General features: G+C 34.0%; 1 protein-coding gene across 1 annotated transcript in view; it reads left to right on the top strand.

The window, feature by feature from the left end:
• Positions 1-17,419, top strand: part of Rab5 (RAS oncogene family member Rab5) — a 67,061-nt gene extending 49,642 nt beyond the window's left edge. The window contains exons 3-4 of the mRNA XM_072538908.1: positions 1,389-1,678; positions 12,428-17,419. Of these exons, the coding sequence (XP_072395009.1) occupies positions 1,389-1,678; positions 12,428-12,540 (403 nt within the window). The 3' untranslated portion in view covers positions 12,541-17,419. The remainder of the gene's footprint in view (positions 1-1,388; positions 1,679-12,427) is intronic.
• The last annotated feature ends 780 nt before the right edge of the window (positions 17,420-18,199 follow it).

Raw genomic sequence — 18,199 nt, 5'->3', positions numbered from 1 at the left:
TGTTCTCCGCGCCATTCGACGATCTAAATGCATACCAAGGTACTTTACGTCATTGGTTTGTTGAAGCTGTATACCATTCATTGTGACCGGTGGGCAGGTATCCCTTTTTATTGTTAAGGTTACATTCTTAGATTTGGCTTCAGTTGCTTTCATTTTCCATTTGTTCAGCCAAAGTTCGATATTGCTGAGACAATTTTGTAGGTTTTTCGTAACAGTAGCTGCATTTTGATGCGATGCTAATATTACAGTATCATCCGTAATGTACCTACTGTCGTTGAATATGTTTCAGGGAAATCCATGGTATATAGTAGGTAAAGCACAGGTCCAAAAACACTGTCTTGGGGTACACCTGATTCAACTGAGTACAAGTCAGTGCATTTCTCTTAGTGTATAATTAGGAAGTATCTGTTGGTTAGATAAGGTTCTAGCACACCATAGAATCTATGTAGTAGATGCTTTTTATAGATTTGATACAGTAGGCCGGTGTGCCAGAGCTTATCGAAAGCCTGACTTGTATCCAGAAAGACTGCGGAACAGTATCGTCCATTTTCTAGGTCGTTGTCGATTTGTTTAACAATTCTATGTACCTCTTGGATAGTGCTATTTTCCCGTCGGAAAACAAACTGGTAATCAGGTATGATTTTTCTTATTTCTAGGTTGGGTTGAAGTCTGTTTAACAACAATTTCTCAAATATTTTCGATATAATTGACAATTCTTCCCTGATTTCGGCACCATTATGACTTCCGCTACTTTTCATTGTTGAGACAATGGAAAGTAGAAGCATAGCTAAAAGAACGATTTTGGACTAGGTGGAACGGATGAAACGTTAGGTCTTGAAACATTTGAAGGTTTTTATACATTAACCTTCGAAGAAGAAATCCATAAATCTAATAGATATAAATAATAATGATCGAGGGGCCAGCTCGATTAAAATGACACCGTATGCACGTGCGGTCAACGACAGGACGTGGATCACCTGTTCCCGTACACCATGGAGAACCTATGGAAGACCAACAGTAGCTGAATAAACTGCGCCTGATATTGGTCCGAAAATATGAAATTATCGCTCTTGAACACGAAAAAGTAAAAATAAGTGCTATGGACTAGGTTTGCCAGCCTTCATTAAAATAACTTTGCTAAGTACACAATAACAATTTAACTCAAATGATTTTTTAGGTTAGATTTTACACTCAATGTAAAAAACCAGAAGTGTTTTTATTGGTTTAATGACGAGTAAGTCGTAGTAAAATATTTAAACTTTAGGTATATGTCTGCTAGGTGGAATGAACTTATTTCTTTAGCAAATTAAATTTTTTACAATGCATACAATAAACTTTTATGATTTCCGTATCTTCTATATTATTTTTAAACACGGTTTTTGTTTCAGGTACCACAGTTTAGCTCCTATGTACTATAGGGGCGCACAGGCAGCTATAGTCGTCTACGACATAACCAATCAAGACACATTCGGCAGGGCGAAAACGTGGGTTAAGGAACTTCAAAGGCAGGCGAGTCCGACGATCGTGATAGCTTTGGCCGGCAACAAGCAGGATTTGGCCAATAAACGTATGGTAGAATACGAAGAGGCGCAAACGTATGCTGACGAAAATGGCTTACTTTTTATGGAAACTTCCGCAAAGACGGCAATGAACGTCAACGATATATTTTTAGCAATAGGTTAGTATTGGATTAATCTTTAGTGAGTAGTTAATTTAAAAACTGCACCTACAACACAATATCAATTAGTCAAGCGTTTTAAATATATTAAATGCTAGTGATCACACGATGCTGCGAGAAATCAAACGATTTCTAAATAATAAAACGCGATGGTTGCCTTTTAATATTTTTTACACGTAAATGCAATATAAAATAAACTGGAGAATAAAAATGAACGCACCTTTTATTACTTAAATACATAATGTATTAATGGAAAAATATTATGGTCATTACTAGACGTCCGTCATCGTCCGAATGTTTTTTTTTTTTGGGAAATAGTAATACTAAATTACTAATACTGCGCAGAGGTTTTCAACGAGAGATCAGTGCAGTTCATTGGCGGCGGGCAATTTATTCTAGTCTAGGAAATAATTATTTTTGACAACAAGGAATAGACGATTTAGAGCAGTGGTGCTCAGACTTATACTGCATGGGATCTACCACATAAACTGCAAGCGTCCGGAGATCGACAGTTATACTCTGATTTTTTGAAGTTTACTCCACTGTTATGAAATTTTGACACTAATCGCATTTCATAGCTTAATTAAATCATACCAGCGATTTTTTGTGTTTTCCGCATTATTTTTTTAATTTTTAGATCTTTAGTCTGCTTTTATATAAAAAACAGTTGTTTTTAGAACTCTTTAGCGACGTATTAGTATAATATAATATTTTTGGATTACCGTCGAAGGCCGATATGATCAAATAAAAAAGAAGATGTATTTGGTAACCTTTCTAGTAACTTTCTTGGGTGTGAATATGTCTCTTTAGTTTACTCCTCCTGGTTTAAAAACAAAGCATAGTAAAAACAATTTTGAAAATAAAAAACTTTATTGCGCATTTCTAGTTAATAAAAAGTTGTAACTACAGTGGGTTGTAAATAAAGTCATGTTTTTCATATTAATTCTATTTGGATGTTGATGCGTGGCACTGCATATCGTCCACAAGTATTTCATATGATGGTACGTATATACGGAGGGTCAAAAGCAAGCATGAAGAGAGATGTTCGTCACTTAGCCGATTACGATATTTTGATTTCACTATCTTCATTTGGGAAAATGCGGACTCGCATAAGTATGTTGATCCAAAGAATGCCGTGAGCTGCAGAGCTACTTGTCTCAAAGACGGATATTTCTCAGACGATATGAAAGACCAAAATTTCGTATCGGTCGCTCTGGATTTAAGATGTATATCCGAAATTATTTTCAGTACCTCATTTTGGAGAAATGATCTTCATATTGAACGTAACGGATATTTCAGTGGCTATTTTTTCCACATCTTGACAAGAAAATGGATTAGACATAAATGTTACACTATCTGTCAGTTTTTTAAAATCAGCGAAGCCTCTTTCAAACTCACCATGAAGTGTTTGCAGCTCCGTTCCGTAATAAACATAATTTAAATGAGCGGCTACCCTTTTTTTCAACAATGGAAAGTTGTTTAAATCCTTTCTGCTAATTTGCTTAATCAATAATTTCAATTTATTGACAAAAGAATGTATTGCGCTCATCATATCGATAATTTTTTATTTTTACCTTGTAGTTCAAAATTAAGGAGGTTCAAATGATTTGTTAAATCTGTTAGGAAAACCAGATCACTGAGCCATTTTTCGTTTTGAAGTAGATGAGTGTCGTCCCCTCGTTCTTCTAAAAAAGAAATTATTTCGGGAAGTAGCTCCTAGAACCTATCTAAAAATTTTCCACGGCTCAACCACCTAACATCTGTATGCAGAAGTAAATCAGTGTGTTCTTCAGAGTCGCTATCTTCCAATTGCGCTTTAAAAAGACGTCGTTGCAAGCTTCGCGCTCTGATTGAATTCACAATTTTTGTTGTCATCTTCATGATGTCGTCCATATTTAAAATTTTTGAACATAAAACTTGCTGGTGAATGATGCAATGAAATGAAAAAAACGATGGAAAGTCATCGTTAGCTCGACATAATGCAACAAATCCATTGTTAACGCCAGTCATGGATGGTGCACCATCTGTTGTAATACACACGAGTTTGTAAATCGGTAGCTCGTATTACTTCACAAAATTTATAAAAACGTTGTATATATCTTCTCCGCGAGTTTTTTCTTTCAGAGGCAGCATTGTTAACAATTCTTCTTTAGCCAACATGTCAGAAAATACCATCCCAATGAAAATACACAACTGGGCGGTATCAGTCAAATCGGTTGACTCGTTAAATTGCAAAGAAAAGTACATACACTTGATAATATCACTTTTAACTTGGCTTTCCAAATATTTGCCCATGATTTTGATACGTCTAGTAACCGTTGGACCTGATAACTGGACTTCTTTGATGGCGGACATAATATCTGTTTTATTTTTGAAGTCCTGTTAATACAGTTCTCGTATTTTCTCCATGAATCGCGATCGACTTCAAAAACTTTGGCGATCGACCGGTCGATCGCAATCGACTCTTTGAGCACCGCTAATTTACATTGTTTGCAATTGTTCCAGTGCAATCAGCAGTAGTTTTTGCGCCGATTTTTGAAAATGGTTTAAATATGGATGCCCAAGTTGACACCGAAGTCAAATCGACAGTCAACTGATTGAAAAAGCAGCAGGTGAAACCTTACAAAGATTTGGTTTCACAGCAATGTATCGTGTCACTTAGTCAATTGCAACCATGGCAAAACGACAAAAATCACTTCGAATTGCTTCTGCATTCGCCGTTTTCTTTAGATCTTGACCGCAGCAACTAATAACTGTTTAAAAACTTAAAAAAACATGCTGCAGGGAGGCAGGTTTGGATCAAATAAGAAGATTATTGCAAAAAATGAGACGTATTTTCGGACCAAAAACCGTTCTACAAAAGGGCATCAAATTGTTACAGAAATAAGTATCATAAGGTCGAAATTTACCCTAAAGTCAGGAACTTATTGAGTGACGTGTTATACAGGGAGAGTCATAACTATTGGGACATAGACTAAGGACAGGTTATTTGGACCAAAATATTGCTATTGGGCCAAATATGCCTTAATAAAATGTTGCTGAGAAAAAAGATACAGGGTGTTAAAGTTAATTTTTGTTTTTCGTTTTTTGCTAATAGTTTCCCTGTATATTTATAAATTGCTATCAAAATTGGCACAGAGGCATAATCTTAGACAAGAAATAGTATTTACTATTTAAATGGGAATAAGCCACAATTAAAGGTTAAAACACGTTTATTGACGTTTCAATTTCCACTTCGGAAATCGTTCTCAAAATACAAACAAAAAATGTTTGTATTTTGAGAACGATTTCCGAAGTGGAAATTGAAACGTCAATAAACGTGTTTTAACCTTTAATTGTGGCTTATTCCCATTTAAAAAGTAATTAATTTAAAATGCCACAAGAAAATAGCTTCAGAACAATATTAAAAAATAGTATTTTATTTACAATTCCACTATCAAATACCAAATTAATAAACAAAGTTGTAACTAACGTAAGGTTTCCGTTTTGACGATAAATCAAAACTAAACACACTTTAACTTAAAAGAACTCACAAAAACTCAAACTAAATGTTCTACATGGTCTCCTCCGATATCTATGCCTTTTCTAATTCTTTTTATAAAGGATTTTCGGACGTTAAAAAAAATATTATTCTGTCCCCTTATAAGATTAGCTGCATTTTGAATGTATCTCCAAAGTTCGTCTCGTGTATTAATTTCATTGGCATAAACTAAGGACTTCATATGTCCCCAAAAATAAAAATCTAGCGGGTTGTACTCAGGACTTCTTGGTGGCCATTGAAAATCACTGCCTCTGCCAATCCATCGTTGAGGAAATACGTCATTAAGATGATTTCTAACAGCTAATGAAAAATGAGGTGGCGCTCCATCCTGCATAAACCACATTTTTCTTCTTACATCCAGTGACAGATCATCTAAAATATCACTAAGAGTATTTTCCAAAAAGAATAAATAAGAATCTCCATTTAAATTCGGAGGAAGAACATAAGGCCCTAGTAGTTGGTCACCTATAATGCCACACCAAATATTCAATTTAAACTCATGCTGAAAATGTCTAGATTTAATAGCATGCGGGTTTTCTTCTTCCCAATAATGACTATTTCGCCAATTAAAAACCCCTCGTCTGGTAAAAGTTGCTTCGTCGGTGAACATAATATTCTTAATAAAGTGTCTGTCATTGCGATGTTTATTCAGAATACGTTGGCAAAACTGTAACCGTCGTGGAAGATCTGTTGGAAGTAAATTTTGAACAGGAGTGAAGTGATAAGGATGGAGGTTCTCTTTTTTTAGAATTCTAACAATAGACGACTGACTTACTTCTGTTGCTGCTGATAGATGCCGTGAACTTATTTCAGGATTTTCATCTACTCGAACCAAAACCTCATCTTCTTGACTAGGTGTGATTTGTTTCGGTCGACCACCCCGATTTTTAGTGTGAAATGACCCAGTTTCACCTAAACTACGATATAATCTTGCGAAAGTTTTGTGATTTGGTTGCCTTCTGTTTGCGTATAACATTCCATACCTTCTGGCTGCCGAGAGACCGCAAAAATTTTCTTGTGCGTATACGCAAATCATATCTCGCATTTCTTCATTAGTAAAATGATTGTGACGAGGCATTTCAATCAAAAAAAGTAATGATTACTTTAAAAAAATGCAACATTACACTACACTGTCACATCAAAAATAATTTACTCTGAACAAATGACATTTACCAACAACAATTATCTGACAGTCCAAAGCATACTTTTCATAAATGAAATAATATTTGAAATCCTTTTTTAAGACTCTAAGCAGTTCGACTGCGTTTTTATCGAAAACGGTTGAAATTATCATGTTTAAACAAGAGTACCAATTTTACGTAAAAATGATGTTTACGTCATATTTTCTAATAAAAATTACTAAAAAGATTTCATCAGAAAAAGTTTAGACTCAATTTGATCATTAGGAATGATCCACGTGGCGCCCTCTATGACAAAACTTAAAATTGTAAATAAAATACTATTTCTTGTCTAAGATTATGCCTATTCAATTTATAAATATACAGGAAAACTATTAGCAAAAAACGAAAAACAAAAATTAACTTTAACACCCTTTATCTTTTTTCTCAGCAACATTTTATTAAGGCATATTTGTCCCAATAGCCATATTTTGGTCCAAATAACCTGTCCTTAGTCTATGTCCCAATAGTTATGACTCACCCTGTATATTGCACCCAGGAGAGCTCTAGTTATCTCGTTACAAATTAGTGCCAGTAACTGAATGACTTGCTGCCAGTTGCATATATGAAAATATTTTAATAGCTAAGAACAGTTATTAATCTGCAAAGATATTTTACGATTTTATTTTACCGTTTTCACGAAAGTTTCTTTCTATTTATAGACGAACTCTGTCACAGACTCATTTATTAATCCTATTAAGGGATATTCTGTCTTGACGTAAAGCGACTGGGAGGTACACAAACGAAACACATTTGCAAAGCTTTTGACTCCGCACATAGTGTATTTTAATATGTCGGAGTGTGTGGGCGTTTCTGAGTTAATATAATTATGTATTTTAACATTAATACACAGGGCGAATGTGCAAAAAGTAAATGGGGATAGGTACTTAAGGTACAGATTATAAGGTTAAAAAAATGCATATTTAAAAAAAAATTCTCAGCTTTATTAGATACGAACATGAATTTTTTTTATAAATGTTATTTTATCTTTGAGTTAAACCATCGAGTCAGAAGCTATGAGCATATTAACGTGTATATTAAAAACGGCGTCAGAAGGTGTGGTTAACGATCATACCAATATGGCGGTGGAATCAGGACTGGACTCAATAATATTAAAACTACTATACAATTATGAATAATTATTCAGAATCATGAATGTGTTGCTTGTGTGAGTCCATTTTAAAAGAGGTAAAAAAGAAATAAATTAGACTTACTCACAATCAGTTAATTTTACTACCCAAGACGACCGGTTTCGCTTTCTAAAATTTGCAAAGCATCATCAGGTCAGTGGTACAAAGTAAATTAAATGCTGAAATTATAAAAAGCCCATATTAGGGTGCTGTCTTATAAGGATATCGATCAAAAAAAGGTTTTAGTAATTATGCCAATATTACATGTCTGTGTTAATCAATATGCATAAATTGCATTAGCAGACAGAGTAACAACACACAAATTGGTAAAAAAATCTGTTGAATTGTAATAAATTAGAAATAAACAAAATACTACTTACATTCCGGTACAAGAGTTATTATATAGTGATTGGTGATTCATAGTTACCGAAGATCACTCATCAGTAATAAGGGATAGTTTGAACTAAGTCGATTAAAAACGTTTTCTAAATTCTTCAGACGATCTCCAAATGTCTCCCCCAAGACCATAAGCCTCTCAAATGTCGCAGGAGCATTACAGAGTCCAAATGGCATAACGTTGAATTGCCACAATCCAGATCCTGTGGTGAAGGCTGTCTTCTCTTTATGTACTGGGTCCATTTCTACCTGCCAGTATCCAGACTTCAAATCCAAAGTAGAAAACAATTTACTTCCAGCCAATGTGTCCATGTCGTCGATCCGAGGCAGAGGATAACTATCTTTCTTGGTAACGTTGTTCAGCAAACGGTAATCCACACAGAACCTCGTCTTTCTTCTTAACCAGGATTACCGGAGAGACCCATGGGCTCGTAGAAGGTTCTATCACCCTGTCTTTTTTCATTTCCTGAACAATCGTTTCAGCTTCCTCTCTTTTCGCCTGTGGTAATCGTCGAGCTGTTTGACGAATTGGCTTAGCATTACCAGTATCAATTTTATGCTTAACAACGGTAGTTCTTCCCGTCTTTCCTCCTTTCGGCACGAAAATATCACGATACCGCCGAAGAAATTCTCTTAATTTCCTTTTCTCCATCTGATTTAGAGACTGTCCAGCAACTGCAACCATTTGGTCAAATTTGTCGTTGGAATTGTCGGATGTTGTCGTCTGACGGATTATGGATGTCACAGATGTACAAGTTCCTACTTTTGTCTCGTTCTTGATGGTCACTGGGTAGTCGTTGACATTGATAAGTCTCAAAGGTATTTCTTTAGCCGAAGTCACCAATTCCTTTCCAATTATGATTCCTCGGCCAACCTCGTCGTCATGGTTCCAAGGCTCCATCATAACAGGCGTCCACAATTCCCTGTAACCGCGCTACTATGATCGTTTCACTTCTAGCAGGCACGACTGTATCTTCTTTAACGGCTGCTTGCACAGTGTTGTCATCATGTGGATGAAGAAATACCTCCTCGTTACCAACTTTGATTACCTTATTCTTAAAATCCAATTGGAATGCATGCATATTCATTACGTCGATTCCTAATATAACATCCTCCTCAATGTCAGCAACTATAACAGTATGGACGAACTTTTCTGTTCCAATTCCTAATTGTACCTGAATTTCTCCATGAATGTTGGCATTTTTATCTGTAGCGGGGTGAAGTCGCAACCTCGTTGGTAACAGTTTCTTACAGCTGTTTATAACTGTTGGGCGTATAATGGTTCTGGTCACTCCGGTATCCACCAACAACGTATGCCTTTTACCATTTATTTCTCCATCTACATATACACTATCTTCACGACATTTCAAAGAAGCTATTAGTATGAGAGGGTCTTTGGAAAAGTTCCGGTTCGAAGGTGCCCCCCTAAGGTCGACTGGTTCTGGTTTTCCTGATGGTGAGTTTCTTGATTTTATGGTCTTCGTTTTCTTGTATGTAATACTTTTCATCATATTAACGAGGTGGTCAAGTTTATCTTCATCTCCTTCGTCTTTTACAGTCCTAACTTTACTGTACCCGCCAGAGGCCTGCGTAGCTGACTAGTATTCGAAGGCGGCGGATAAGACATCAACCGGCGTCTTGTGACGAGCTAATCACAGTGTTCTCTGCATTTCATGATCACGAAGACCATCAATAAATGTTTGAACGGCCAATTTTTCCATCATGTCCTCGGGAGCTGTTGGATAAGCATACCGTACTAATCTGGCAATATCTTCCTCATATTCTTGAAGAGCCTCATCTCTCTTTTGTCTTCGATTTTTAAGCTGCGACTGATCTACATGCTCCAAATGTTCGTGGCCATATCGCATATTTAACCTCTTCTTAAGTTATTCGAAATCATCCGTCTCCTCTACGGCTATGGTCTGAAACACATCTAAGGGCATCTCCTCGAAGGGTGATAGTCAGGTTTACAGCCTTTTCTTTTTCAGACCATCCATTCACTCTTGCAGCTGATTCGAACTGTTTCATATAGTTGTTCCATGACGATTTTCCGTCGAAAGTTGGTACAGGTCGTTTTCTAGAGGGCGCCTAAGTTAACATCTCAAAAAAGGTGTCCGATTGCGGACACTAATACTCAGGATTGGTGCATCTTGAACAAAAAATTACAATAGAATTACTTAAAGAAAGCGCCCTTGCAATCAACCACTTTTAATCGAAAATTAAAATCAAAAAACAAAATGGCGAATTAAAATCAAAAAACAAATGGACATTTGAAGAAAAAGTTGAAAAAAATTGATTTTTGTTTTTTACATGCAAAAATAAATTTTTTTACTTTTTTTTTGAAAAAATGTTAATTGTCTTGTAAGGGCCCTTTCTTCAAGTAATTCCGTTAGAATTTTTTGTTACAGATGTGCCAATCCTTAGAATTGGTGTTGGCCATCGGACGCTTTTTTTGTGACGTTACCTGTGGCGCCCTCTAGAAAACCCTCATGGGAACTAAAAGATTTTTTTTAATTGAAAGATAAAATAATATTTCAAAATCATGTTTGATTCTAATATTTCATGTTCGTAAATAATAAAGGAGCTGAAATTTTTTTTTTTTTTTAATTTCCTTTTTTTCACCTTTCCAATCTGTACCGGTACCTTAAACTACTTTTCTTAGTAAGAATGATATTCTTCGACGACCCAGACCACCACTTTATTGGCCTTAGACCTCCTTCCTATCTACGTTATTTGTATGTTATATTACTTCTATCTTAATTTATTCATTATTTCGTGTTATGCTTTTTCTCTCTTATTATTTAAACTAATAATAGTCTTTCTTTATATAGAATGTTATTTCTTTGGCCTTCGATACAATATTCAAGGAAGATAAAGAAAGGTTATTGCTACGTTTCAACTGCCTATTACCTCTGGTTTTATTCAAGGTGCTCATTTTATTCAGGCCGAGTCGACCTGCAGCTGTTATAGAAGAACTAGATGGACAAATTTATTAAGGAGACGTCAACTATGAAGCTTTCTTGTTGTTCACAATGAATTAGTGTGGGATTAACTATTTCAGATTAATTTTCTAACGAGGGAACGATGGACTCAACTTCGAGTAGCTCACTCAGATGTAGGATTGCTTTTTTCTTAATATAAAATGTACAACGAGGAAATCAGATATGGCAAACATAAAAGAGAATTAATTTATCATGTTTATTGAGGTACAAAAAGCTTGCCTCTGCTTTACAGAAGTTTAAAATGAAAAAATCTCAATTCTGCATAAATACAATTAATAAAAAAATCTTCATACGGTGGTTATTTATCTTCATTAAAACGTTGCTGCAGAAAACTGCTTGTCATTGTACGTTAAATGGATTTGCTACTTTTGTCAAACATGTTAAATGGTATAAAGAAACTTAACTCTGGATTACTTGCATAATAGTTCGTCCCAAACCCTTCTTTCAGTGCGTATTAGTTGATCGAATTCTCTTAACACATTAAGCTAGAAGTGACAGAAAAAAAAACGTGAGTCTGTGATTATTATACATAGAACTTAGAAAATTATTTATCGTAAGCTAATTCTACTTACGGAGGTATAATTGGTTGGAGTTTAGAATACACTAAATGGATATCCAATCAATGATGCGCATAAATATAATTTGATGCAGATTGTCTCGATCGTGACAGTACTTTCACAATAACAACTGATAAAATGATAATTGTCATTCCAGGTTAGTATTTTCAGACATTTTACAGTGAAAATTTAATTTTGTATTTATTTATTGTATAATAAAAATATTTTAAATATGCCGAGATATATCGAGAAAGAATAAAGACTAATATTAAAATTATTAAATTATTTTCAATTAGAAAAAGACAGATTACGATTCTGCAACTGTCAAATTTAACTAAAATGTCATGCAATAATTCTCGACATTCTTAAAATCCTATATGACGTCAAAATTAGTGACGCACTGAAGGAAGTGTTCAACAGAAGTGAAACATTCTGTTATGGTTTTTGGAATTTGCTGCATTATCTATGAGCCCAGGTCTTTTTTTGAACATATTATATACTCTAGCTCTTGTTTTTGATGGACAAATTTTTCTCCAGTGGGTTGTACGGTCTTTCCCAACATAACAGGGAACTTTATCATCGTCGTAACATCCTAACTTCCTCGGCAACATCCTCCTCATCATCTTCTTCTGAATCAATGTCGTGAACACTTTTGAAACAAAAATCTCTATTATGGAGAGATAATCTGGATCAGATATCAGAGAGATCTCTGGATCTGCTACTCCGAGTACTCTTTGGAGCAAGCCGGCCATTTTTCCGGATCCTTGCTCATTCTTGAAAGCTATAAGTAATAATTGGCATAAAAAAACCAAAATATAATAAAAATAAACAAATAAAGAAACAAAAAAGACAGACTGATCCTCCAAGAGGAGGAAGGCTTGTTCTAATTAGGTTTTTTTAGAAATTGCTCATTATAATTTTGAAAACAAATATTTAATTTTTCAGCTAAGAAACTGCCCAAGAATGAACAAACAACAGGTCAAGGAGGCAGTGCCCAAGGTAGGCGGCTAGCAGAAGGCGATTCGGGGGCCAAGGCACCTGGAAACTGTTGCAAGTGATGGTATACGCCTGCAGGTCGAGTGTTGTTATTAAACCGTCACGAGAAAGGACTGGCAAGTGCAGCGGCACTCTAGTGATATCTATGTGTAATAAAGGTCCTTCTATTAACAAAAAAAAATTAATAAAAAATATATTAAACTTCATATACACTGTCACATATTCCATTTAGATGATGAAAAACAAAAGGAAGCATTTGGTCTCTAACGGTCATGTTGAGTTGTAATGTCTCGTGGGACATTTAAATTTGTGATAATTGTACCTATATTTTGTTTTTTTATATATATAATTAATATATCTGACAGTGTAAGTTAAGCGTAAAGTGTTTATATCGATCGTATTAGCAGCACCAATTAAAAAAAAATAAATAAAATTGAAAATCTTTTTTATTTTTTTTGTAATTTTATCTTTTTGGGGAAGGTTACAAAAAATTGATAATGTGTTGAAAATATTGCATTATAATAAAGTAATTCCACCCGTTTACTAATTATTCTAAAAGGAGAGTCAAAATTTATCAACTGTCACCTATAAGTTTGTTAACCGGCGAGAGTGGGGGGCAACTGCAGCTTGCATACATACTATAGCTTCATTGTGCCAATTCGATATCGATTTCCATTAGAAAAACTGCCTTTAATACTTTCGACATATGAACAAAATTTATTTCAGTCTTATAAAGACGAACGAATTTATTCTTTCAAAGGTTCGTATAGTTTGACGGTTTCTAAATGAAAAACTGTAATTCCCGGATAAAAAAATGTATTGTTTCAAAACTTATTTTCGGTGGATTTTCAGTGATTTTCAACCATCTTATGGATAGAAGTCTACCACCCTACTTTCTAGGTTTTGTACTCAAATCTTACACTTGGAATCCCTAAGTATGGTTATTTACCCCTATTGTGTATTCTTTTTGAAAATTTTCCATTTTCTTTTTCATTCCTTCGATCTTTGTAACCAAGTTTATTTGCAATATTGTTGTGTAAATCTACAGCTCGAATTACTTCAATTTGTAATGTTTTTGCTTATTCGTCCATGTTCTTGCTACATAGTAACTTTTTCGATTAACACGTTCACTGCCAGCATGTATTAAAGGGGCACTTATCTTGAGTCATGTCATAAAAACCATTTAAACTCTGACTAACTGACTTAATAGAATGGGTTTGCTGGAGTGATTGCTAGTGGAAGCAATTTACACCTACTTCTCTTATTGTGTATTTCGTTCAAATCTTTTTTTCTTTTCCATTACTTAGATCTCTGTAACTCAATTCATCAAGTTTATTTGCAATATTGTTCTGTAAGTCTACAGTTCAAATTCCGTCTATATATTTGTAATGTTTTTCTTCAGTGTGCATCTTATTTTTCTTTTCTTTCGAACTTTTTCGATTAACACGTTCACTGCCAGCATGTATTAAAATGATACTTACCTTGAGTCATATATTAAAAACTATTTAATTCTATATTAACCTCATCTAAATCTTCTATCACTATCCCGCTTTAACAGTATGAGTTTTCGTTGTGTGATTTCCAGTGAACGAGTTAAAGCATTTATTACCTGGTCTATTTTTTGTTTAACTTTTTTGGTATACTCATCTCTTGCATTATTTTTCCTAGATATTTACACTTTTTGATTTTTTTTTTAAATTGGTCTCGATGCATTGCAGAGTTTCTGGGCTTTATAGTGCTTTTATTATCACCATAAACTGCTTGTGCATATCCAAAGCGCTAAATGGTTTTCTTTGTTGACATAGAAATTTCTTATTTTTTCCGTAATTTACCAATTATGGAAAAATTTGGTGGTGCTGATTTTCCAAAAACAATGAAATATTGGTGGGTACAAGTCATTCAACACGTAGCAGGTACGCCACTGAATGAATACTGACCTCCGATCGTTTTGCTGGTCGCAGTAATCCGGTAACTGAAGACGAAAATGTGTAATTTCGCGCACTTCATGATAATTCGCGTTTTCTGTACTGTATTTACGTCGCAAATTCTTTCATTTACGCCGAATATGTATTGACACATACACTGCACTGCGTGACACCTTTCAGAATCTGTTTGGTAAAAATATGAATATTTGAAGAGCTTTTTGTACCCTTTCCCTAAAAAATAAATATTTTTTCACTTAGTGCAATTTTAATATTAGTCTCACCTTATTTCTAGAATACGGTCGGTCTAAATGTGTAATCTCAACTTCCAGCTTATACTTTGAAAACCAAGAAGTGTAAACTGTAAGAATTTAACGTTATATGTATTTTATTAGGATAATGATTGTTGAAAGTATGTTTCTTAACACGTGTAAGCTACATTTCGTACTCTTTCCATTTTTATTACAAAAAAAAATGTTTATTTAGATAAACTGTTTCGGAACATACTTTCTCGATGCATGACTGAAAAGAACGTTAACATTTATACGTATTTGTTTTTATTTTGTGTCTGCTGTGACAACCCAGATCTTAGCGAAAGCGTAGAGGACAAAAGGTGAACTTTTAAGTTTTCTATTGAACTTTTTCCGTCCTTAAATCAAATACAACAACTATATATTTATGTTTTCTAAACATTTTTGCTAATATGGGCTCCTGTACGATTCCAGACATACATTCTTCATTTGTTTTTATTATAAATTGTATACATAGTATATTTGGCTTACCATATCATTAAATCAAAGAATGGTATTATTTATTCTAATTTTTTTCTTAGATCCTAACCGAATTTGTTGCATATAGCAGTAAATTCAAGATCGTCCACAACCGTAGACATGCAGATTATGTAGTGACTCTTGGTTTATGTGTAGAGTGTGGTTGAGAAGGCATACCAAATTGAGAAGGAAGAAAGATTTATGTATTTTTTAACTCGATATATTTTTCTATAAATTTCTGTTGGAAACTTGTCCTGCAAATACCTTGTAACGGAATAATTCCCAGAGGTTGGCTGTATACTATAGTTTAGAAAAACTAGGACCGAAAACATAAAAATTGTAATCCTTTTGGATATTTTCATTATTTTAGTAATTTTACAAATATACCAATTACACTAGTACTTTTTACTTAATTACAATTTTTTGTCCAAAAAATCTTTCTGGTGTCATCGTATCGGCTAGCACTATTTAAATTACGAAACTAAGACTATGAATTTATTGCCACGAATAAATATATTTATTTATATTGCAGCGGGCCAGATACAACATAATCTCATGGCAGATTGAATATTATAGTCATCGTAATAAAGTCATCGTTTGCTCATTACTGGTTTATTCATCAAGATCGTATGGTACTATATGACTTAAATTGTTCATGCATCAAGGTCAAATATTTTTTTCTCTTTTATGCGCCTGTTTGCGTTTTTAGCAACCATTTGCTTCTTGTGGACTATTTAGTTGGACACCAGCGTTCAAATTTCGCTTCTATGGCCTCTATGCTTTCGAATTTTGCAAATAGACGATATGTCATGTGTCAAAACAGCGACTCGATGACATTTAGAACTAAATAAAATTGTTCCGAATGTCGCCGAGGTGTGATCGTCCTATTTTCAATTTTACATTGGTATATTAAATTCAGTAGAGGTACAGTGTAGAGAGGGGGTTGTACAGAAGAAAATTAAACGGGATATAAACTAATTGTATCTCCTACGGTAATTGCATTGTATACTGTTAATTTTATAAATGTTGTTTCTAGTTTAAAACCAGCTGTAACTTACTATATCTCTGATTGAAGTAAATATTGTTAATAAAGCAATAAACGCGTAATTTTCTAGATATAATTGTAAATGGGGAAGAAGTTTCTAAAACTGTAATTCGTATAATTTTGTTGATAAGATAAGGGTAGAATTTGTCAATTTTAATAAATTTATGAATGTATTCGTACTAAAATAAAAAAACATACCTTATTTTATTTAAATTTGCGGCCCAATGGCTCTTATAGACGATAATATTAGTGTCACATAGGTGTCTAACATTTGGTGTGATTTCTTCTGGATATTTACACATATATACGTAGGCACAGATGATCCGCAGTAAGAGATTTTTTTTTTCTATTTAAGTGAAGAACTGAATAAGACTTAAGGCATCAAAATACCGTTTTTAATGTCGCTACCAAAGTTTTTACAGTCTTTAATGTTTTTTTAATAAAAATGTCACTGACAGGTTTTTTTGTCTGTTACGCTACTGCAAATCGAGGCGTTCAGTAGTTGGGGCAGAGTAACACTTACAGCGTCCTGTCGCGACGTTTCGTTCCATGACTGTCTCAACGAATCTTTAGCATCAATAATATCATAATATCAGTTAATAAAAAATATTTTGTTGACATAAATGAGATATTGACACACATACACATAATGTCGATACAAATAGCGGATGTTATATCAAGAATATTTTGCTATACCAATGACAAATTAAATAAATAAAAGTTGGTATGCCTAGACATCCATTTTGTTACTGTCTTCAATGTTTTCTTCATAAAAACAAAACAATGAAGAGGTCTTGTAATCACCGTTAAACGCTTTTTGATAAGACACAATATTGCGACATCGATGCGTGCAGTAGTTGTGGTAGAATAACAGTTGCGTCACATGTTGATACTTTACTATCAAATGACATCAAATTAACAGTTAATAATGAAACATAAAAAGTTTTTTTGGTTTTAAATTGGTAACAACTCGTTATAGATTAATTCTTGTAGTGTGATAGAATATTTGTCTATTGCCGATGTTTTTTAAAATAAGGGATAATTCTCGTGAGGATGTCCGTTTATCTTTGTATTATAATTGAATATAATATTAATTTTATTATTTGCTTGCTTATCATCTATGGTTATAATTATTCTGTTTGCACAGAATCAGATTGTACAGGAAAAGTAAAACATACTCAATAAAGTTATGACATATAATTTACTATTGATGTTTTAGTATCCTTGCACTCTTTTTTATCCAAATTGTTTCCTTTTACGTCATGTATCCCTTTGTACGATTATTTACGGTAGATATACAGTTCCCGCTTATATTATTATGCTCACTTAGCAAATTCTGGTTTTCTTTGTTTCATAGTGAACTATAATTATAAATATATTAGGTATATCTGTTCGTTAGAATTGAAAGGTCGGAAGTCCATTTCCACAGTAAATGGAGGTATGCAGCCAATAATTCACTTGAAGGTATTATCTTTCGAATGGTGCTTAATAGGTGGTTGTCCAGGTAATATTACTAAAATTGCAAGTCGGATGTCCACTATGATATTTATTACAAAAAGCTCTATGTGGTACATCGGACTTTTTTGCATGGCACACTGATTCTTAAAAAGACGGTAGTCCAATCTCTATGGACAGCCGCCAATCAGCTGTGTAAAAATTGAAGTTAAAGGATTTTTCACCTAAGAAGACCGCTTTGCAATTAAATGCTGGTAACTTTATTACTAGCGGACCAGATAAGCGGCGATATATTTTACACTACCTTTATGAATAACATTTTAGCTTCTCTGTTGTTTCATTCAGCACTGCTCAACAACAAGATATCGTTTATTGGTTTTAATATTTTATTGCAATAGTACGAGAGCGGAATATTTATTTAAACAGTGAATTTATTACATCTCGATTTTTTTTAATTTCTTCTAACGTATCCTATAATGTAGTTTTACCCAATAATCAAAGTTATGCATTTACAAGAACATATTATTTG

The sequence above is a fragment of the Diabrotica undecimpunctata genome, chromosome 7, assembly GCF_040954645.1.
Source record: "Diabrotica undecimpunctata isolate CICGRU chromosome 7, icDiaUnde3, whole genome shotgun sequence".
Taxonomy (NCBI): domain Eukaryota; kingdom Metazoa; phylum Arthropoda; class Insecta; order Coleoptera; family Chrysomelidae; genus Diabrotica; species Diabrotica undecimpunctata.
This window is presented reverse-complemented; position numbering and strand designations above follow the sequence as displayed.